A 22,597-nucleotide genomic window follows, 5' to 3' on the forward strand; every position below is an offset into this window, starting at 1 on the left:
AGCGCAAGAGCAAGCTAAGGCCACTTCATGAGTTACTGGTTCTTCTACAACTTCGGACTTGTGACTAGCATATGCCTCAGTATTGGGGAATTTTAATCCATTAGTCAGCCTAGGAAACATCTATTCTTTTTTTTTTTTTTTTTTTTTTTTTTTTTTTTTTTTTAGGTGAAGTCTTGCTCTGTTGCCCAGCTGGAGTGCAGTGGCATGATCTCGGTTCACTGCAACCTCCGCCTCCTGGGTTCAAGTGATCCTCCTGCCTCAGCTTCCCCAGTAGCTGGGATTGCAGGTGTATGCCACCATACCCAGCTAATTTTTTTTTGAGTCAGAGTCTTGCTCTGTCACCGAGGCTGGAGTGCAGTGGCGCTATCTTGGCTCACTGCAACCTCTGCCTCCTGGGTTCAAGTGATTCTCCTGCCTCAGCCTCCTGAGTAGCTGGGATTACAGGTATGTGCCACCACGCTCGGCTAATTTTTGTATTTTTAGTAGAGACAGGGTTTCACCATGTCAGGCTGGTCTCGAACTCCTGACCTCGTGATCCTACCACCTTGGCCTCCCAAAGTGCTGAGATTACAGGCGTGAGCCACTGTGCCCGGCCTGTTTTTTGTTTTTTGAGATGGAGTTTCACTCTTGTTGCCCAGGCTGGAGTGCAATGGCACGATCTTGGCTCACTGCAACCTCTGACTCCCAGGTTCAATCGATTCTCCTGCCTCAGCCTCCCGAGTAGCTGGGATTACAGGTGCCCACCACCACGCCTGGCTAATTTTTTGTATTTTTAGTAGAGATGGGGTTTCACCATGTTGGCCAGGCTGGTCTTGAACTCCTGACCTCAGGTGATCCACCTGCCTCGGCCTCCCAAAGTGCTGCGTTTACAGGCATGAGCCACCATGCCTGGCTTGAAACATCTATTCTTAAAACTTGGGCTGTTGCCCCTCCACCCTAGAATACTACTGAACACCCAGTGCTATGCCTTCACTATTTCGCTTAATTCCTAAAACAACTATGTCAAGTATACTTCCTTTAAAACAGGAAAATGATTCTCAAAGAAGTAAAGCCCCCAGTCTATCTGAATGCAAAGCCCTTGTTGTTTATGCTATGCCATACTGCCTCTCAGGGACCAGATTGGTCATAATGTGTCAGGTTATAAGATTCTGATACTTGTGGCCAAATAGGCCTTTGATATAGGGTAAAAGAGGTGGGTCCAATAGAAAGCCAAGAAAAGAGGCGTCTTCTAACTTTTCTCTACCAGATTAAAGTTAAGGAAAAAAATGTGCAGAAAATAAAGCTAGATTTCCACAGAAGTGCAGGAAAAAGGGAATCCACAGTGAAGGGTGTCCTAGGCCCTTAGTAAAATTTTAGGAAATTCTCAGCTTAACTCCACTTTTGGAATAGAAATTCCAAGGTGACTAGAGTCCTAGTTCAGAAGGTATTGTTTTTATAGCTTTAAACTACATGTAGCTTTAAACTACATGTAAATATTTTCCACTTGTCCTCAGGATCAGCACATACCTCCAAATCTATCTTACTTCTTAGAAGCACTAAAGATGTAGAAAATATATTTGGCTGGGTGTGGTGGCTCACGCCTGTAATCCCAACACTGGGAGGCTGAGGCAGGCGGATTGCTTGAGTCCAGGAGTTCGACAACAGCCTGGACAACATAGTGAGACCCCCGTCTCTACAAAAAATAAAAAATTAGCTGGGCATGGTGGTATATGCCTTGGGAGGCTAAGGTGAGAAGATTGCTTGAGCCCAGGAGATCCAGTGCAGTGAGCCGTGATTGGCACCACTGTACTGCAGCCTCGGCAACAGAATGATACCCTGTCTCAAAAAAACAAAAAAGAGAGAAGGCTGAGGCCGGGCACGGTGGCTCATGCCTGTAATCCCAGCACTTTGGGAGGCCGAGGCCGGTGGATCACGAGGTCAGGAGATCGAGACCATCCTGGCTAACATGGTGAAACCCCGTCTCTACTAAAAATACAAAAAATTAGCTGGGCGTGGCAGCATGCGCCTGTAGTCCCGGCTACTCGGGAGGCTGAGGCAGGAGAATGGCGTGAACCCGGGAGGCGGAGCTTGCAGTGAGCCGAGATCGCACCACTGCCCTCCAGCCTGGGCAACAGAGCAAGACTCCGTTTCAAAAAAAAAAAGAGAAGGCTGGATGCAGTGGCTCACGCCTGTAATCTCAGCATTTGGGAGGCTGAGGCAGGTGGATCTGAGGTCAGGAGTTCGAGATCAGCCTGGCCAATATAGTGAAAGCCCATCTTTACTAAAAATACAAAAATTAGCCGGGCGCGATGGCTCATGCCTGTAATCCCAGCACTTTGGAAGGCTGAGGCGGGCAGATCACCTGAGGTCGGGAGTTGGAGACTACCCTGACCAACATGGAGAAACCCCGTCTCTACCAAAAATACAAAATTAGCCAGGTGTGGTGGCACATGCCTGTAATCCCAGCTACTTGGGAGGCTGAGGCAGGAGAATGGCGTGAGCCCGGGAGGCGGAGCTTGCAGTGAGCCGAGATTGTGCCACCGCACTCCAGCCTGGGCGACAGAGCGAGACTCTGTCTCAAAAAAAAAAAAAAAAAAAAAATAGCCTGGCATGGTGGCACATGCCTGTAGTTCTAGCTACTTGGGAGGCTGAGGTGGGAGAATCACTTGAACCCCGGAGGCAGAGGTTGCAGTGAGCTGAGATCGTGTCACTGCACTCCAGCCTGGGTAACCAAACAGGAATCCGTCTCAAAGGAAAAAAAAAAAAGAGATATTAGAGGTTAAAAAAAAAAAGGAATAAGGTAAAATATATAAAGAAAGGATTATGAAGCCGGGTGTGGTGGCTCATACCCGTAATCCCAGCACTTTGGGAGGGTGAGGTGAGCAGATCATTTGAGGTCAGGAGTTCAAGACCAGCCTGGCCAACATGGTGAAACCCATCTCTACTAAAAACACGAAAAATTAGTTGGGCATGGTGGTGCATGCCTGTAGTCCCAGCTATTCGGGAGGCAGAGGCAGGAGAATCGCTTGAACCTGGGAGGTGGAGGTTGCAAGGAGTTGAGATCATGCCACTGCACTCCAACCTGGGAGACAGAACAAGACTCCGTCTCAAAAAAAAAGAAAGAAAGAAAAGAAAGGATTATGTCATTGCTAACAAAAACCTTTGGGGCCCAAAGAAGTAGCCAAGTGGCTAAAGGCACAAGTGGTAGGGAAGTTAGGTTTATTTTTTAAAAAATAATTCCCTAGTAATGTAAGTGGAAGATCTGGGATGGGGCCAATCTTTAACTTTGCTTTAAAACGCCATCATAGGCTGGGCATGGTGCCCCACACCTATAATCCCAGTACTTTGGGAGGCCAAGGCAGAGGACCATTTGAACCCAGGAATTCAAGACCAGCCTGGATAACATAGTGAGATCCCATCTCTACAAAAATAAAAAAAATTAGCTGGGCATGGTGGTGCATGCCTGTAGTCCCAGCTACTCAGGAGGCTGAGGTGAGAGTTGCTTCAGCCCAGTTGGGTTACAGTGAGCTATGATTATGACACTGCACTCCAGCATGTACAACAGAGTGAGGCCCCCGTCTCTAAAAATAAAATAAAAGGGCTGGGCATGGTGGCTCATGCCTGTAATCCCAGCACTTTCGGAGGCCGAGGCGGGCGGATCACCTGAGGCCAGGAGTTTGAGGCTAGCCTGGCCAACATGGCGTAACACTGTCTCTACTAAAAATACAAAAATTCGCTGGGCGTGGTGGCGGGCACCTGTAATCCCAGCTACTTGGAAGGCTGAGGCAGAATTGCTTGAACCAGGAGGTGGAGGTTGCAGTGAGCCGAGATCTCGCCATTGCACTCCAGCCTGGGTGACAAGAGCGAAACTCCATCTCAAAATAAATAAATAAATAATAAAATAAAATAAAATCAGGCCGGGCACAGTGGCTCACACCTGTAATCCCAGCAGTTTGGGAGGCCAAGGTGGGTGGATCACCTGAGGTCAGGAGTTCTAGACCAGCGTGACCAACATGGTGAAACCCTGTCTCTACTAAAAAAAAAAAAAAAAAAAAAAAAATTAGCCAGGCATGGTGGCACCTGCCTATAATCCCAGTTACTTGGGAGGCTGAGGCAGGAGAATCATTTGAACCTGGAAGGCGGAGGTTGCAGTGAGCCGAGATTTTGCCATTGCACTCCAGCCTGGGCAAAAAAGAGTGATACTCCGTCTCAAAAAATAAAATAAATAAAATAAATAAAAATAAAAATAAAATCAATAAAATAAAATGCCACAATGTGGCCGGGAACGGTGCCTCATGTCTGTAATCCCAGCATTTTGGGAGGCCAAGGCAGGAGGACTGCTTGAGCCCAGGAGTTTATGACCAACCTGGGCAACAAAGTGTGACCCTGTTTCTATTTAAAAAAAAGCCACAATGGGAGAGAATGTTCAGCCACATTTGCTGAATGAGTAAAGAGGTAAAAGCTTTCTGTCAGGGGCATGGATAAATTGAACTTTGACTTTGAAAACAAACCCTTGGGCTCACCTAAAATCTCTACTAAGATTTCCCTTCCCAGAACATCTCTTGAGGCTGTAGAAGAAAAACAAGCAGACAGTCCCAGCTCTTACACAACTGATGTGTCAGATCAGGGCAAAAAGAGGAGATCCGTCAAACACAGGAGCTAGTCTAGGTAGGGATGTGTCCATTTAGGTTCCACGCTAAAGTAAAAAACAAAGGGAAGGACAAAGTACTCTAAAAGAAGGTCCTAGATAACATCTGTAGAAGGAAATACAGATTGAGTATCCTTATTTGAAATATTTGGGACCAGAAGTGTCTGATTTTGAATCTTTTCAGATTTTGGAATATTTGCATTATACTTACTGCTTGAGCATCCCTAATCTAAAAATCTGAAATCCTCCAATGAGCATTTCCTTTGAGTGTCATTTTCGTGCTCAGATTTTGGACTTTGGATTTGGGATGCTCAACCTGCATACAACTGAGGCCCACTTCTAAATAATCAAGATTTCAAATCATTTCCTAATCACTATTGCCCTTGGCAATGATTGACTATCTTAAGTGTTGTCTCACGTAGGTGCAAAGGACTGTTAGCCAGGGAGGAGGGAGAAACTGAGGAAAGGGATGCTGTCGGTCTCCTTTCTCCACATTCCAACTGAAACACCCCAAGAAAAATGTAGCAAGTTTCAAGTCCTTTTCTCTCCTCTCCCACAAATTATGTGGCAAAGGATATGAGTAATTCTCAAAAATAAGGGGATACAATGGGGATGAGGAAGAAAGATTGCTGGAACATCCAATTTACCATGACCCTGAACATGTCCAGGGTAGACTGGTTTAGCCAACTCTCAAGTCAAACACAAAAACCTGCAACCTGCATTTGTGTTTTCCTTTTGAGACGGAGTCTCACTCTGTCGCCCAGGCTGGAGTGCAATGGCACAATCTTGGCTCACTGCAACCTCTGCTTCCCGGGTTCAAGTGATTCTCCTGCCTCAGCCTCCCAAGTAGCTGGGATTACAGGTGCGTGCCACCACGCCCGGCTAATTTTTCTCCCCCCCAAGACCGAGTCTTGCTGTGTCACCCAGGCTGGAATGCAGTGGTGCAATCTTGGCTCACTGCAACCTCCGCCTCCCAGGTTTAGGCGATTCTCCTGCCTCAGCCTCCTGAGTAGCTGGGATTACAGGCGCGCGCCACCACGCCCAGCTAATTTTTGTATTTTTAGTAGAGATGGGGTTTCATCATATTGGCCAGGCTCGTCTCAAACTCCTGACCTCGTGATCTACCGGCGGTGGCCTCCCAAAGTGCTGGGATTACAGGCGTGAGCCACCACGCCTGGCCCTAATTTTTGTATTTTTAGACAGGGCTTTGTCATATTGTCATATTGTCCAGGTTGGTCTTGAATTCCTGATCTCAAGTGATCTGCCCGCCTTAGCCTCCCTAAGCGGATTACAAGCGTGAGCCACCACGCCCAGCCTGTATTTGTGTTTCCTCAGTTGGCACTGAAGAATTCACTAGCCCCTCCACCCATATCTGAATTCTCAATTTTTGATTCTTCCCTAGGTGTGAACAAAGGATAGAAAAACATAACATTTTAAAAAGGAAATATACAGTTGGCTCTGTCTGGAGGTTCTGCATCTGTGGATTCAACCAACCACAGAATAAAAGTATTCAGGAAAAGGTAATAAAAATAATTAAAAATTAACACAAATTTCAAAACATACTGTATACAACTATGTACATTGCACTTACATTGTATTAGGTATTAGTAATCTAGAGATGATTTAAAATTTACTGGATGATGTGTGTAGGTTATATGCAAATACTATGCCATTGTATGTAAGCGACTTGAGCATCTGTGGATTTTGGTATCCATGGGGGTACTGGAACCTGGTATCCTTCATGGATACTGAGAAGGGTTGACTGTAACTGCAATGATCAACTTTTACATAGATGTTGGCCTTCTTATCCTCTTCCCCTCAAACTTGTAACTAAGCAAAGGCTTTTCCTTTCTTTCCCCAGCAATTAATTAAAAGTAACTGATATTTAGTTTTACACTGCACTTGCTTCTTTGCTTTAGAATGCTTCTATTTCCTTCTACATGGGGAAGATAGAACAGGATGTTTACTTAAGGGCCAATATCTCTCTTACCGATGACCCTCTCGTAGCCTTGCCTATGCAGCCTCAATGAGTTATTACTCAGCAATTGTGAACAGCAGCTGACCGGACTTGTCCATACAGTTACTCATAAACAAGTATGAGAAACGCCCCAATATCCCAAAACCCATTCTGATTGTGTTTGCATTGCTATGTCTACATACATGAAGGAATAACTCATCCCTGCTACACAAGATTGGCTTACATTAAAAAAAAAATTAGGCAGAGGAAATTATGAATAACATGCCCAGAAAACCTAATGAGGAAGTCTCAAAGCTGTTGCTTCTTTAGGGGTAGATACAGAAATCAGGTGGGCAAGTCAAGGTCCCAAGAGACAAGGAAAAAAGGGTGAGCCAGATTCCAGTACAGTGGTACACCCTACCTGCTGGGTGTGTTCCCAGGCCACTGCTATTTAAGTGTCTGGTGACACATGTACGTACCTTCACGTAAGCAAGGCTGCTATTTAGAGCCTTCTACCCTGCCAGTGACCCAGGCCTGGCCCAGATGCAGTGACTATCCCTCTTTACCCCTTACAGCCAGCATTCCAACCCAGCCTCACTGGATTATGAACAAGGGATGGGGTAAGACAGAAGGGTTAAGTGTGGCTTCTGCACAACAGATTGCCAATATGCAGTAAGGACAGATGTGAGCAAATAATTGGCCAGAAGGATCCCTGCTACCACCCCAAACCCCCAATTCTATGCTTGCTTTAAAAATGCTTCTTGGCTCACAGTTGCACAACCTTTTGAAGACATGCACAAAAAATTAATACAGTATATCCCACTTCACCAACCACTCCCTGAACATCTAGAACTCACCTGACCCATTATCCCTTTCCAAAATTCAATTACACAAAGGATCAAACAGAAAACCCACAAAGCCATAAAGATCTTAGAGGCTCAGATTGCCTTCACTGACATTAAGTGCAGGAGTCAAAGGGGACATCTGGAAAAGATCAACATGAGGGGAAAAGTCAACCACACAACAAAGGAAACCATATTTTATTAAACTGGAAAACAAAATATTGGGGACAAAGAGATTAAAAAAAAAAAAGAATGTCTCGAAGAGAGTAAAGTGCAAGTGGTCACGAAGTGAGTGGTCTGTGGTATCTCTGTGTGTGCCTGAGAAATGTGTGGGCACACACACCACTACTCCCACCCCCATACCCTTGGACCAAAAGCCAGTACAACCATATCTTCTGAGATATATCCAGGCTTTTCCTTCTGCATTCTCTAGTTGGTTTCACCTTCGGCCCTGGACAGTCATGTTGGGTCTTTGCTGGAGAAAACTTAGGTTTTCCAACCACAGGCCTGCTCCACAAAGCAGCAGTTTCAGCTCCTGAGAAGTTCTCTCCTATTTGCACTCACTAGCAAGCCAGGGTCCCCTGGTCCAAGCCCGTCTCAAAGAAAAATGTCAAACCTTTCAAACTAGTTATTTTATTAAATGATATTAACACACATTTCAAAAGGATTTCATTGTTGTTGCTTCTAAAGCATGTACTTGTTTTGTTTTCCACACCGAACACGTGAGAATGTCAATCCAACATATCTATTTTAGATCTTAACAGGCGCCCCCACCCATTTAAAAAAAATAGTGGGGGAACTGGGGAAAGCAGTAATTTACAGCGGCTTCAAAACAGTAACAGCTGAAGCTCAATTCTGCAGGATTGAGAGCGAATATCCTGCCATTAGGAAGTTTATCGTATTCACATTATCTCGATAGGTTTGCTGTACCCATATGTATCACAAACATTTTATTCCTGGTATTGGAAAGTACAAAAGTCCTGTTCTCTGCTTATCTTCCCCTCCCTGGAATCAAACCAAATTCTATTTACTCTCAACTTTTGAGAGGGTAGAGGGGAGCAGGGAGAGAGCTCTCATCTAAGCTGACTGAAGAGTAAACTCTTTCAAAATACTTAAGGACCCTATTTCTGATACTGTATCACTGAACTTTAAGTGGTACTAGTGTATTCACAACCCCTACCAATTCTCTGTCTGTGATTTTACAGTGAGTACCAAGGACCTTACAACTTCTCACATCCTGCTTCCATATGAATCATGTCCTTGCTAAGACACACTATGTTATGCTTTCTTTAAAAAATATCTTGTTTATTTGTTTAAACTCAGGTTGAAATACAAAAGTCAGAGCATGGTCACGGAGTTTTAAATCACAGACACAGAAAGAATAAAACCCCTTTCTTTCATGTTATGAATACCAGAACTGTCTTTTTTGTTACACTATATCACATATATACACATTGTCATCTTCATTTACTGATGTAAATGTAAATTTTAAGATTTCCTTAAAATTAATAGCTGACAGTCTCATACAAATCCTCACTTCCATCCTAAAACAAACATATTGAGGATTTTGTGGCTTAAAAAACAAAAAAGTACCCCACAAAAACCCAACTCCTTAAAAGCCCATCTTTGAAACTGTACAACAAAGTTTTCCTTTCGTGTATTAACCATCATACTTTTGAGGACAATTATCCCACCCCAACGTTCAGGAAGCCACTTTCCTGACATCCCCACATTTTCTGATAAAAATTAAATGGTCAGAGAGCCTTTTCAAGTAAACACTACTTTTAGCTTAAACAAGAGCAGCAGAGAGAATTCACATTCTTTTATTCTAGAATGAAAAACATCCCATTTAATTTCTGCCAAAAAAAAAAAAAAAAAACTATTTCAATTTTGAAAGTCAAATATAATTTCCCCACCTCCCACCCCATTTTCTCTTATGCTTTTCCCTAACAAATGTCTTAGGACTCAATATAACTATACTTTCTTTTCTTTGCTACACTACATACCCTATCCCACACATAAGGTCATGGTATCATGCATTTTTGTGGGGAGAGCTACAGGGCAGAGAGGGTTGAGGAAAGAAAGAACAGTTGGCTTAAGACCAGACAGGCATTAAGATGAATGACCTGCAGCATCCTAACCCCAGAACACATGGCGAGCCCAAATAAATAACAGAATAAATTACGCAAAAACTCCCAAATCATGATGTGCACCTGGTTTATGCTGCTCTTTCTCTGAAAAGCTCATTCTGAGAGAATCATTTTCTGTCACTACATTGCCCACCCTCCCCCATCTTTAATATTCCACTGGAGGAAAAAGCAACCCCATACATCCTATAGTTAGTTCTATACTAACTTGGAAGAAAATATGAAACTTGCTAGAATTCTCTGGAAAACTAAACACATACTGTTTTACTCATCTAGCTGGAGATTATCAGTGAGTATGCCTTGGGGTAAGACACTAAATTAAAAAAAAAATTGTAGTAAAGCAACATTTACTTTTCAGTGTTCCTAGATATAAAGATATAAACACTCAAAGTACAGTGATTGTCTACTTCCCAAGTACTAGATGTAGAAATACAAACAAGTCTTTCAGTCCAGGGAGAGGGAAAGCACTTATCTCGCATGTAAAACAACTAAGGGCAGAAATGGTCTTTATTTCCTACTGGGAGTGAGAGGTGGGAGTAAGACTTGAGCGTTGAAATGGGATAGACACGTTTGTATAATATAAAGGAAAATGCTACTGAATCTCCTCCTTTAAAATATCAAGAATAGGGGTGAATAACACGACTGAGGCAAGGGGAAAAGGAAGATAAAGACAAATATTTCTTTCTTTAATAGTTAACCTTTGTTGAAAACCACCAATAAATATCACTTACATTAGGGAGGCACCGTGGTAAAATTAATGTCTACTTCTTATACTTAAAAATGCAGGGATAATATTTCTGTTGCACCTTTGTATCAATAGTCAACTGTAGTGACTGTCTTTCTGGCCACAGCAGAAGAAAAACTGAGGGAGATAAAGTCAAAAAAGAAAAGCAAGAGGCATGAGCTTGGTGCAAGACATGTGAAACTACCTTGAAAACATTTCCTATTCTCTTGTTTACAAAAAACAGGCAGGTCACATCACACCATTAATGCTTCCTTTCCTTATTTTATATACTGTAGTCACTCCTTATTTTAACCTTGAGGCTGATTAAAAAAAGATTTTAGGAGAAGGGTAAAGAACTAAACTTCAACATGCCTTTAAAAACAAAACAAATAAACCTGACAGGTTCAAGGTCTCCCACATTTCCTCCCTTGCAACATCTCTTGGCTGTTAGCAGGACACAGATACACAGGGAAGGGAGCCGAGCTGGCTACAGCAGTTACTAAGCTGCAGAGAGAGGGGACGGGAATCCTTCCATTGACTACTTGATAAGCCAAGCCCAAAATAACATCCCAACATTGCACATGTGGTTATCTGTACTGATGGAAGTTTTATTTCAAATGTAATAATACTCTTCAATAGATGGGGTAAAATAAAGATTGTTTTCCTCCCCACTCCCCAATCCCCCAGCCAAATAAAGTGGCTTTGGTTGTGTTTCTTTTTTTTTTTTTTTTTTTTTTTTAATACAAACAACTTGGGGAAGGTAGATAAGTGCAATGGGAGGGAGGATTGAATTGAATAGTAAAACGTAAGCATATGTGATTTCTTACTTTGGAAGAGAGGCCCTTTGTTATAATAAAAAAAAAAAATCGAGAAAGAGAAAACAAATAAAAACAACAATAAACCAAACTCCTACTTCCATGTTCTCTAGACTGTTCAAAATGCCTTTCCCTTGGTTTCCATCAGTACCTGGGAGGGAAGAATGGGCGTTTTGGTGCAAAGAACGGAGGGCCCCTAGCAAAAGGTGGCCTGGGTCTCTTTAAACTGTGAAACGGGTCTCTGCTGAGAAAAGGTTCCCTAGGCCGAAAGTCTGGCCGGGGACTCCGTAAGATCATACCACTCCGGCTGATGGTGTCTCTGTGTGAGGGACCCAAGGGGGGGCCACTGCTGCTGTTGCTGCCTCCCCCACCTCCTCCTCCATGGGGTGGGCCCAGGTGTTCCAGAGAATGGGAGGGTAGGGTCAGGCTCTCTCGTACACGGCTAAGGCCAGGGCCGTTGAGGTCCCGTTGGGTGGGGCCCCCGTGGTCCCTGGGTCCTGGGAGTACCCCAAAATGCTCAGCCAGGGTCCCTTGAAGGAGGGAACTATGGTCCTTGGGAAATACTGCCACAGCCCCTGCCACTCCGTGCTCAGCCAGTGGTGGGGTTGGGAAGGGTACAACTCCAGAGTGGTCAACAGGGGGTGGAGGAGGGGGTGGAGTAGAAAAGGGGACACCACTCCCACCACTGCTGCTATGTTCCCCAGGAGGGGGAGGAGGAGGTGGGGTAGGGAAAGGAATTCCACTGTGCTCTCCGGGAGGAGGGGGTGGGGCAGCATGGGCCAGGGCTGCCTCCTTTGTGAAGGGGTTCGAAAGATCCACAGAGGATAGATGAGTGGGTGCATCTCGAGAGAAGATACCACCATGATCCTTAGGAGGGACAGGTGGGGCAGATGATGGCCCCACTGGCTCTCTCTGGAAGGGTGTCCCATGTTCCAAGGGGGATGGGGGAAGATGATGCTCAAATGTTGAGTTGAAACTGTTGGAACGAAAGCTGCCAACACTCTCCTGAAATTGAGGTGCCCGTTCCTTGTATGGTGCTGTTTTAAAGCCAGTGAGGCCTCCGCTGCCCCCACCCCCAAGGGATGCCAACTCAGAGGCACTTGAAGGGCCATTGTCAAAAGAGCTACCTGATGTGCTCAGATCAAACCAACCCACCCTTGAAGCCTCACGCCCATGTCCTCTATTTCCCTTCCCAGGAACTCGGATGGACTCTACGGTCTGGATCGGCTCCCCTGACATCCTCCTATTGGATGCATTGTGATAACCCAAGGTTTCTATAGGGGCCCCCTTTTCTTCTGTGCTATCAGGCAAGTCTAAGCAGGAGGAGGAGACGCGGGTTTCTATGCGGTAGTGCTCTTCTTGTTGCTGCTGATCAGTGGCGGTCAAGCTGGGTTGGGTGAGGTTTGAGAGACTGACACCATCACTTGGAGTGCCCTTGCTGGGGGCCTGGCCAAAATGCTTATCATCTGAGGGCTTACGTGAGGCGTTTTTAAGCATATTCTTAAATTCAATCGTCGACGTGGTGGAAATGGTGGAGGCCAGGACTTTCTCCACGCCTGATGTGGGTGGGTGACCCGTGGGAGCGGCAAGGGTGTTCTGCGGAGAGAAAAGGGAACGATGTGGGACTGGGTGAGGAGAGTCTGGGTACTGCTTCTGTGGCAAACTGAGATGGCCAGTGGTAGATTGAGACAAGCTATTGTGGTTGGAGTCAGGGGTGAAAAATGAATCATTCTTACTCGGTGATGGTGACCGGTCAGACCCAGGTTCATTCCCTCTTACGCTGAAGGCACCAAATAGCCCAGGGGAAGATGAGAGATGGTCACAGTTCTCACTAGAGTCCAGGAGGGCCCTTACAGATGGAGGGAAGGCAGACTTTACCCCAAATTCTTGGGCTCTGTGGCTATAACTGGACAGAATTGGCTGGTACTCGGTGGTATCAGACAGCTTGCTTGATTTCAGGATAGATTTGGCTGGTTTCTTCTCTAGGTTCATCATGGCAGAGGGTGGAGGCCCTGAATACTCAAAATCTCGGTAATCCTCATCCTCTTGGAAAGAAGTATCTGGGTAGAACTTTTCCTGTGAAGAGTCCATCAGGGAAGATGGTCTCTCCATTCCATCAGAAGGCTGCTTATAGGGAGATTCACTGCCCAGACCAAAGGGTCGATATGTAGATACAGAATTGGAGAGCTCTCGGGGGTAGCTTTCATCTCTCCCAGGGGGTGGTGATCTTGTACTGCTGGGTGTTGACGAACCAGGGCTAATGATCTTAGAAAGCAGGGACATAGTATCTACACTGCTGGATGTGGGCTTGTCCATCATCTCATCCTGGGTGGGTGTCCCACTCCGTTCATCCCGTACAGGGGTTCCATCAATGTTGTCGATTGAGGTGCTAGTAGGGCCACGCTGGAAGTCTGAGGGATGGCTCTCTGATGGGGCGCTGGACCCCAAACTGCTCAGGATTGGGATGTTTAAGTTTAAGCCACTGAAACCAGGATTACCTTTTAAGAAGTTGTGGATCTTCATTTCCAGGCTTGGGGAGGTGGACTCTGACTCCAGCTTTGGCTTGGAGACCTCTGAAGATTGGCACATGGTAACTTCAGTAGGTGGGGCAGCAGGGCTAGTATTGTGGGTAGCTGTAAACCCCAAAGTGTTGGAAGGTAGTTTAAAAGTAGTGCTTGGGAGCCCTGGGCTTTGCGCAATTGAGGCCTTGCTGGCTGAAGTTGAAGAGACTTCAGAAGTTGATGAGTTAGGAGAATAGCTGAAGCTTTTGGGAATAAAAGGTTGGGCACTGGAGGGCAGATTTCTTCCCTTTATGGTAGAGACTGTGGTGTTGGCAGGGGAGGCTGAAGTGCTCTGTGAGGCAGCTTCACTGGCTGGAACTGGGTTCCCAGTAACACTCTGAAGTAAAGATGACAGGCCTGAAGAAACAAAGATTAGAGGGGTTAAAAAGAACAACTCCCTACCATACAATGCAAACAATGTAGGCTAATCAGATATTCTCATTCATTTTGGTGGGAACCAGACAGACAAAGTGTAAGGCCAAAAGGAATCCAGACCAAACAAGCAATGGCTAAATGTCACAGAAAATACAGGGCCTATTTATCAATAAAGAGCAAATCACTGAAATGTTTCCAGTACAGTCCAGAAATAAGCCCAACATGGCACAATAAAAGGCAACAGGAAGGGTGAGATTTTAATGTCAGAATCATTCATAGTTTAAGTTAGGCTCAAAGCAGGAAAAGAAAGGAGGCAAAATTATTCTTAAAACAACACTTTAAGCCAGGTGGAAATGTTTCTCTAAATGCAAACAGATCTGTTCTACCTTTCCTGTCCAACCTTCAAACCAGAATTATCTCTAATAAGTTAATATACATTGTTATTTTCAAGAGGGAGACAGGCAAATGCAAATTTCAGAAATTTATCTGAACAGCAAACACCTTTTTCAAGAAGCATCTCTTGGTAGACTGTTGTTACTTTTTGAAAAACAATGCTTTCAACCATCCGTTTTGGTTGTAAAATGTAGCTATAATAAACATACACCACAAAGACTTACAAAGACAGACCACCAGGGACACTGGTCCTTTCACAAGAAAACACACAATCCCCATTTTATAGTGTGGAAAATCCAAGGATTATTTAGTCCAGATTGACAATGATGAAATTTAACTGTGTTCACTGACAGTCAAAACTTTCTCAGAAGCACTGAGAAAGAATTCTTGGGGCAAAGGCTGAAATTCAACAAAGCAAACTGCTCCTGTAGAAAATTTTTTAGAAAAATATTTGACAAAAAGATAACAGAAGGTTCTATAAATTCAATCATATTTTTAAAAATTTACCCAATTCCTGGTCACAAATGAACACTTTTGGCTGGGCACGGTGGCTCATGCCTGTAATCCTAGCATTTTGGGCAGCAGAGGCAGGAGGACGGCTTGAGGCCAGGAGTTTGAGATCAGCCTGGGCAACATAGAATCTGTCTCTAAAAAAAATTTAAAATCACCTGGGCATGATGGTGCATGCCTGTAGTCCTAGCTACTCAGGAGGCTGAGGCTGGAGGATCACTTGTGCCCAGTTCAAGGTTACAGTAAACTAACTATGACTCTGCCACTGCACTCCAGCCTGGGTGGCAAAGTGAGTCTCTGTATTTAAAAATAAATTAATTAAAAAAATTTTTAATATACATTTCACCCAAATTTATAGCTTTTAGTCACTGAATACACTAAAATTGTTCCTTAGTAATTATATGATTAAAGAAAATACTTCATGTGATACTTCAATTAATGTTTCTTCAAAATTTCAATTTTAACCCATATTCTAACAGATTTGGCCTAAAGAATTTCAAGTCCCCTCCATCCTTGTAACATTTTAAAGCCATTTATTTCTAAATAATGTTGGATGGTCTTTATTGTTATCCAATATTCAATAATATCCAAACAACTGAAATAATGTTTACTTTAGTTATGATCCTCCTGAAGAAAAAAAAAAATCCATGTTTCATTCCGAAAAGTTCCCAAGCCACATAATTAATCCCTCCTAATAGTTTCCTTTTTTTTTCTTTTCTCTTTTTTTAAGAGACAGGCTCTTGCTCTGTCACCCAGGCTGGAGTGCAGTGGTGCAATCATAGCTCACTACAGTAACCTCAACCTCTTGGGCTCAAAAGATTTTCCTGCCTTAGCTTCCTGAGTAGCTGGGACCACAGGTGTACGTCACTATGCCCAGCTAACTTTTTTATTTTTAGTAGAGACAAGGTCTCACTATGTCGCACAGGCTGATCTCAAAATCTTGGGCTCAAGTGATTGTCCTATTTCAGCCTCCCAAAGTGCTGAGATTACAGGCATGAGCCACCATGCCCAGCCTGATTTAATTCTTAGTAATCATTGTTCTCACAAAACCCAGAAGTCCTCAAACACTAGAATGTGACATATGATAATGTAATATGATTTTTAGAAGATATTTCAGCATATTTTTCAGATATTTTGGGATAACTTCTTCAAAAGAACATCTTTTTAAGATAGATATACTACTCAGATTTCTGGTAATAGGTAAAATTGTCTCTTACCACTAAATATTATTTATTGTTCTCCAATCTTTTTTTTTTTTTAATTATTTTTAAAAATTCTTAAAAACAATAGAGATGGGGGTTTTGCTATATTGACCAGGCTGGTCTCAAACTCCTGGCCTCAAGTGATCCTCCCATCGTGGCCTCCCAAAGTGTTAGGATTACAGGCATGAGCCACTGTGCCCAGCCAAAAGTTTGCTCTTTAATCATAACAAGTCATACTCTGCTCCTTTGCCCACTGAAGTCTCTCTTTTTTTGAGAAGGAGTTTTGCTCTTGTCGCCCAGGCTGGCTCACTGCAACCTCTGCCTTCCGGGTTCAAGTGATTCTCCTACCTCAGCCTCCCAAGTAGTTGGGGTTACAGGTGTGAGCCACCACGCCCAGCTAATTTTTTTGTATTTTTTTTGGAAAGACAAGTTTACCCTGTTGGCCAGGCTGGTCTTGAACTCCTGACCTCAGGTGATCCACCTGTCCCCAAAGTGCTGGAATTACAGGTGTGACCCACCACACCGGGCCTGAAGTCTCTCTTTTGTGTTATAAATCTGTCAATACCTAGGGCTGTGGATGACACAATCAGAACAAAGTTCTGGGATTTCGTTAACAGTCTTTGAGGAAATACATCTATTTAAGTTGCTAGATACAATCCTTTTAAAAGTCAAAGAGAATTCCACATTCCATAAGGAACCTAGTTCTGTTCAAATTTTGCCTCATCAGAAATTCCACATAGGCCAGGCACGGTGGTTCACACCTGTAATCCCAGCACTTTGGGAGGCCAAGACAGGTAGATCACCTGATGTCAAGAGTTCAAGACCAGCCTGGCCAACATGGTGAAACCCCGTCTCGAATTGCTTGAACCCGGAAGGCGGAGGTTGCAGTGAGCTGAGATTGCACCACTGTACTGTAGCCTGGGTGAGAAAAGCGAGACTCTTTCTCAAAAAAAAAAAAAGAAGGCCAGGCAAGGTGGCTCACACCTGTAATCCCAGCACTTTGGGAGGTCGAGGCAGGTGGATCACATGAGGTCAGGAGTTCGAGACCAGCCTGGCCAACATGGCGAAACCCCATGTCTACTAAAAATACAAAAATCAGCCGGGCATGGTGGTGTGAGCCTGTAATCCCAGCTACTCGAGAGGCTGAGGCAAGAGAATCACTTGAACCCGAGAGGCAGAGGTTGCAGTGAGCCGAGATCACGCCACTGCACTCCAGCCTGGGCAACAGAGCAAGCCCCCGTCTCAAAAACAAACAAACAAACAAGTAAATAAAAATAAAAAGGGAGAAAGCATAAACATGTCAAACTCTCAAACTGTCCCTGATATTAGTAGTACAACATGTGCTGCAGTCATCATCAATTCTTTATTGCTGATGCCAGTAGACAGGGCTGTGGATTATTACTTAATACTATTTAGTTCTGTGTAACAAAATTCTTCTGCACCTCCAGACAAAGCTCACTGTAACATGCTTGAATGATCCACTTACATAACAGTTTAGGAAACTGTTTTATACCACTCCTTTCATAGAGAGCAGGGTTTCTCAACCTCAGCACTATTGACACTTTGGGCTAGATAATTCTTTATTGTTGGGGCTGTCTCACACATTGTAGGATATTTAGGAGCATCCTCCTGGCCTCTACTCACTAGAGGCAGTAGCACCCCTACCATTACCCCAGTTGAGACAACTAAAAAGGTCTCCAGATATTGCCAAGTGTCCTCCCTGGAGGACTTTGGTTGAGACTACTGATATAGAGTAAATCACTACACTGAATATATTGTCCTGGTATTTGTAATTCATTTCATAATTACACTACGGTACTTAAAAAGGATTTCATTGGTATCTGGAGCGTAAGAGAGTAGAGAGTAGGAACGATTTATGAAAAAAGGTTAGAAACAGGCAGTGTCATACACAAAACATAATTAGTAAAGCTGAACAGAAAGGGTCAAATGAGATTATAGGTAGGTGAAAACAAAAATACTACATCTAAGACTAATAAAATAATAAATAAAATAATAAATAATGAAGCCTCTATGAAACATTAGGACACACAAAAAAGATACATTCATGTCTTAGAAAATCTTTTTTTTTTTTTTTTTTTGAGGCAGGGTCTCATTCTGTCACTTAGGTTGGAGTACAGTGGGATGACCACAGCTTACTGCAGCCTTGAACTCCTGGGCTCAAGTGATCCTCCTGCCTTAGCCCCCTGAGTAGCTGGAACTACAGGCATGCACCACTATGCCCAGCTAATTTTTTTTTTTTTTTTTTTTGAGACAGAGTCTTGCTCTTTTGCCCAGGCTGGAGCGCAGTGGTGCGATCTTTGCTCACTGCAACCTCCCCCTCCTGGGTTCACACCATTCTCCTGCCTCAGCCTCCCGAGTAGCTGAGACTACAAGTGCCCGCCACCACGCCCGGCTAATTTTTTGTATTTTTAGTAGAGTCGGGGTTTCACTGTGTTAGCCAGGATGGTATCGATCTCCTGAACTCATGATCTGCCCGCCTCAGCCTCCCAAAGTGCTGGGATTACAGGCATGAGCGACTGTGCCTGGTCACATTTTTTGATAATAAATGGACCCTTCCTACTGTCTTTAGCTTTGGTTAACATTAAAATTAATAAAACTCAACATATATAAACCTGTATTAAAAGCTGGGACTAATATAGCCCCTAGGGTGTCACGGTGTAAGTGAAAGAATACTGAACTCCATTCAAGAAATCTGGCTTTCAGTCTTGGCTCATACTGAATAGATAGGTAGGTATGTGACCATAAGCAGGTCTTTCCACCTCACTGAGCCTTAGTTTCCTTAACTGAAAAGTAAGGGATTAGACTAGATAATACTTAGTCTCTTTCAGCTTTGACATTTTATGATTCTTCAGATGTCAGCTCATACATGATAAATATAAAAAGAAAAGGAGTGGTGCAGTGGCTTACGCCTGTAATCCTAGCACTTTGGGAGGCTGAGGTGGGTGGACTGCCTGAGGTCAGGAGTTCGAGACCAGCCTGGCCAACATAGCAAAACCCCGTCTCTACTAAAAATACAAAAATTAGCTGGACATGGTGGCAGGCACCTGTAATCCTAGCTACTTGGGAGGCTGAGGTTGCAGTGCCACTGCACTCCAGCCTGGGCGACAAGAGTGAAATTCTGTCTCAAAAAAAAAAAAAAGGATAATGACCACCAGGCGTGGTGGCTCACGCCTATAATCCCAGCACTTTGGGAGGCCAGGGTGGGTAGATCACCTGAGGTCAGGAGTTTGAGACCAGCCTGGCCAACATGGAGAAACGCCATCTCTACTAAAAATACAAAAATTAGCCACGCATGGCGGTGCGGGCCTGTAATCCCAGCTGCTAGGGAGGCTGAGGCAGAAGAATCACTTGAACCAGGAGGCAGAGGTTGCAGTGAGCCGAGATCACTCCACTGCACACCCGCTAGGCAACAAAGTGAGACTCCATCTCAATAAATAAATAAATAAATAAATAAATAAATAAATAAAAAGAATAATGAATTAACTGTGTTATACATTTTATGGCTCTGGATTCATCAGAAATGGAATCCAGGATTAATTTAAGCCAGAGACAAACATTCACAATTCGAGTCCCTCTGGCACATGTCAGTTACCTTGCAGTGCAGGGGCTGACTGTGTCTGGGTTTTGGAAAGTGCAGACAGAATGCTCTCTGGGGTGATCTCCACCTTGGAGAGGATATTTGCCAGAGGGTTGTGAGATGTTGTCGTGGCAGGTGCAGGTGTTTTCAGGCCACTGGTGAGGTTGCTGGGGCTGGTGGGAGTTCCTGGAGAAGGTCTTGATGCAGGACTGACCCCTGGTGGCAGAAAGATGAACTCAAGAAAATGCAATTCAAAATGACTTCAATTCCCGATACTTTCCCCTCACTTCAATGAGTTTGATATATTTAACAGGAATTCTTCTGTGGTTGATCCACAAATGGTCCATCATAACATGACATGTACAAAAAAAAAAAAAAAAAAAAACCCTGAAAAGATTATCTCCTTTTACTTGGAACACCATTAAGACAAACAAGTATTGGCCAGGCGAGGTGGCTCACACCTGTAATCCCAGCACTTTGGGAGGCCGAGGCAGGCGGATCACCTGAGGTCAGGAGTTTGAGACCAGCCTGACCAACATGCGGAAACCCCGTCTCTATTAAAAATAAAAAATTAGCCGTGTATGGTGGCAGGCGCCTGTAATCCCAGCTACTCGGGAGGCTGAGGCAGGAGAATCATTTGAACCCAGGAGGAGGTTGCAGTGAGACAAGAGTTGAGACACAGTGAGACTCCGTCTCAAAAAAAACTGTTTATTAAGTGATTTTCATAGTTTTGAGAGCCCCAATATTTCTTATTTATTTTTAAAAAATAGAGACAGGGTCTTGGCTACATTGCCCAGGGTGGTCTTCAACTCTTGACCTCAAGTGATCCTCCCACCTTGGCTTTCCAAAGTGTTGGGAATTACAGGCATGTGCCACCACACCTGGACAATCTTTTTTCTCCACCAAATGGCACCTACAGTTCAGAGCCCTGTAGGTGCTCAATAAATACTGCTGGCTGACTGGATGCTGAGAGCCACTGCAGTTGTATAACTCAGCCACTGCATAATTTTATGTGACTGGTAAGTTATGTGCTTTCGAAATAGCTTTTAAAATGAGATTATTTAAGAAATTTCCTTTATATTTTTACATTTAAAAACACTGGGTTGATCTTTTAACACAGGAAATAAAATATATAAAGAGAAAAACATTTGATATTTTAAAAAAGATAAATATCAACAGATATTTCACAAAGAAACTTAAGTGATAAGCAAAGGAAAAGATTTTTAACATCTTTCATAGAAGAAATGGAAATTAAACAACTTTTTAAGGTTGGATTTGTAGACTGCACAAGGCAAGTAACTGGAGAAGGTAAGGAACAACAGAAGCTTTCATATATTAGTCATATAAAATAGCACTTTTTTGGATATCAATTTAGTTATATTAAAAGACTTTATTTTTATTTAGTTTTTGAGATATGGTCTCACTGGGTTGCTCAGGCTGGAGTGCAGTGGACATTCACAGGCGTGATCACAGTGAACTACACATCCTGGAATTCCTGGCTTCAAGTGATCCTCCTGCCTTTGCCTCCCGAGTAGCTGTGACTACAAAGTATCCCACCTTGCCTGGCAAAATTTATTTAAAAAATTTTGGGCTGGGTGCAGTGGCTCATGATTGTAATCCCAACATTTTAGGAGGCCAAGATGGGAGGAACGCTTGAGCCCAGGAGTTCAAGATCAGCCTGGGCAACATAGTAAGACGCTGTCTCTACCAAAAAACCCACAAAACTTAGCCAGATGTGGTGGTGCACACGTGTGGTCTCAGCCACTCAAAGGCTCAGGTGGGAGGATCACTTGAACCTAGAAGTTTCAGGTTACGGTGAGCCATGACTGCACCCCTGCACTCCAGCCTGGGTGATGGAGTGAGACCTTGTCTCAAAATAAATAAATAAATGGCCGGGTGCGGTGGCTCACGCCTGTAATCCCAGCACTTTGGGAGGCCGAGGCGGGCAGATCATGAGGTCAGGAGATCGAGACCATCCTGGCTAACATGGTGAAAGCCCGTCTCTACTAAAAATACAAAAAATTAGCTGGGCGTGGTGGCAGGCGCCTGTAGTCCCAGCTACTCAGGAGGCTGAGGCAGAAGAATGGCGTGAACCCGGGAGGTGGAGGTTGCAGTGAGCTGAGATCGTGCCACTGCACTCCAGCAGCATGGGGGACAGAGTGAGACTGTCCCAAAATAAATAAATAAACAGAAATAAAAAATAAAATTCCATTAAAAAGGTTTTATATACTTAACCCTTGCAAAGGGTTATTCATAAAACTTTTATCATTTACAGTTTTTTTTTTTTTGAGACAAAGTCTCGCTCTGTCACCCAGGCTGGAGTGCGGTGGCTCGATCCTGGATCACTGCAACCTCTGCCTTCTGGGTTCAAATGATACTTATGCCTCAGCCTTCTGAGTAGCTGGGATTACAGGTATATGCCACCACAGCTGGCTAATTTTTTCTTTTTTTTGAGACGGAGTCTTGCTCTGTTGCCCAGGCTGAAGTGCACTGGCATGATCTTGGCTCACTGCAACCCCTGCCTCCCAGGTTCAAGCGATAGTCCTGCCTCAGCCTCCCAAGTAGCTGGGACTACAGATGCATGCCACCATGCCCAGCTAATTTTTGTATTTTTAGTAGACAGGGTTTCACCAAGTTGGCCAGGCTGGTCTTGAACTCCTGACTTCAGGTGATCCGCCTGCCTTGGCCTCCCAAAGTGCTGGAAATACAGGCGTGAGTCACCAAACCTGGCCTAAATTTTTTTTTGTTTTTTTTTTTTTGAGACGGAGTATTGCTCTGTCACCCAGGCTGTGCAGTGGCACGATCCTGGCTCACTGCAAGCTCCACCTCCCGGGTTCACGCCATTC

At 44.1% G+C, this 22,597-nt stretch overlaps 1 protein-coding gene across 8 annotated transcripts in view; it reads right to left on the reverse strand.

Annotated features, from left to right (window-relative positions):
* Positions 1–8,043: 8,043 nt before the first annotated feature.
* The window catches only part of RPRD2 (regulation of nuclear pre-mRNA domain containing 2), a 114,472-nt gene continuing 99,918 nt past the window's right edge, over positions 8,044–22,597 (reverse strand). For 2 of the 8 annotated variants that reach the window (XM_024249580.3, XM_054553412.2), the window contains 3 exons: positions 19,767–19,967; positions 12,849–14,030; positions 8,044–12,708 (listed from right to left, as the gene is read on the reverse strand). In XM_024249580.3, the coding sequence (XP_024105348.1) occupies positions 12,620–12,708; positions 12,849–14,030; positions 19,767–19,967 (1,472 nt within the window). In that variant the 3' untranslated portion in view covers positions 8,044–12,619. Of the gene's footprint in view, positions 14,031–19,766; positions 19,968–22,597 lie in introns of all 8 variants that reach the window. The other 6 variants (XM_024249575.3, XM_024249573.3, XM_054553410.2 and 3 more) reach the window with 4 other exon arrangements.

This window comes from Pongo abelii, chromosome 1 (assembly GCF_028885655.2).
Source record: "Pongo abelii isolate AG06213 chromosome 1, NHGRI_mPonAbe1-v2.0_pri, whole genome shotgun sequence".
Classification (NCBI taxonomy): Eukaryota; Metazoa; Chordata; class Mammalia; order Primates; family Hominidae; genus Pongo; species Pongo abelii.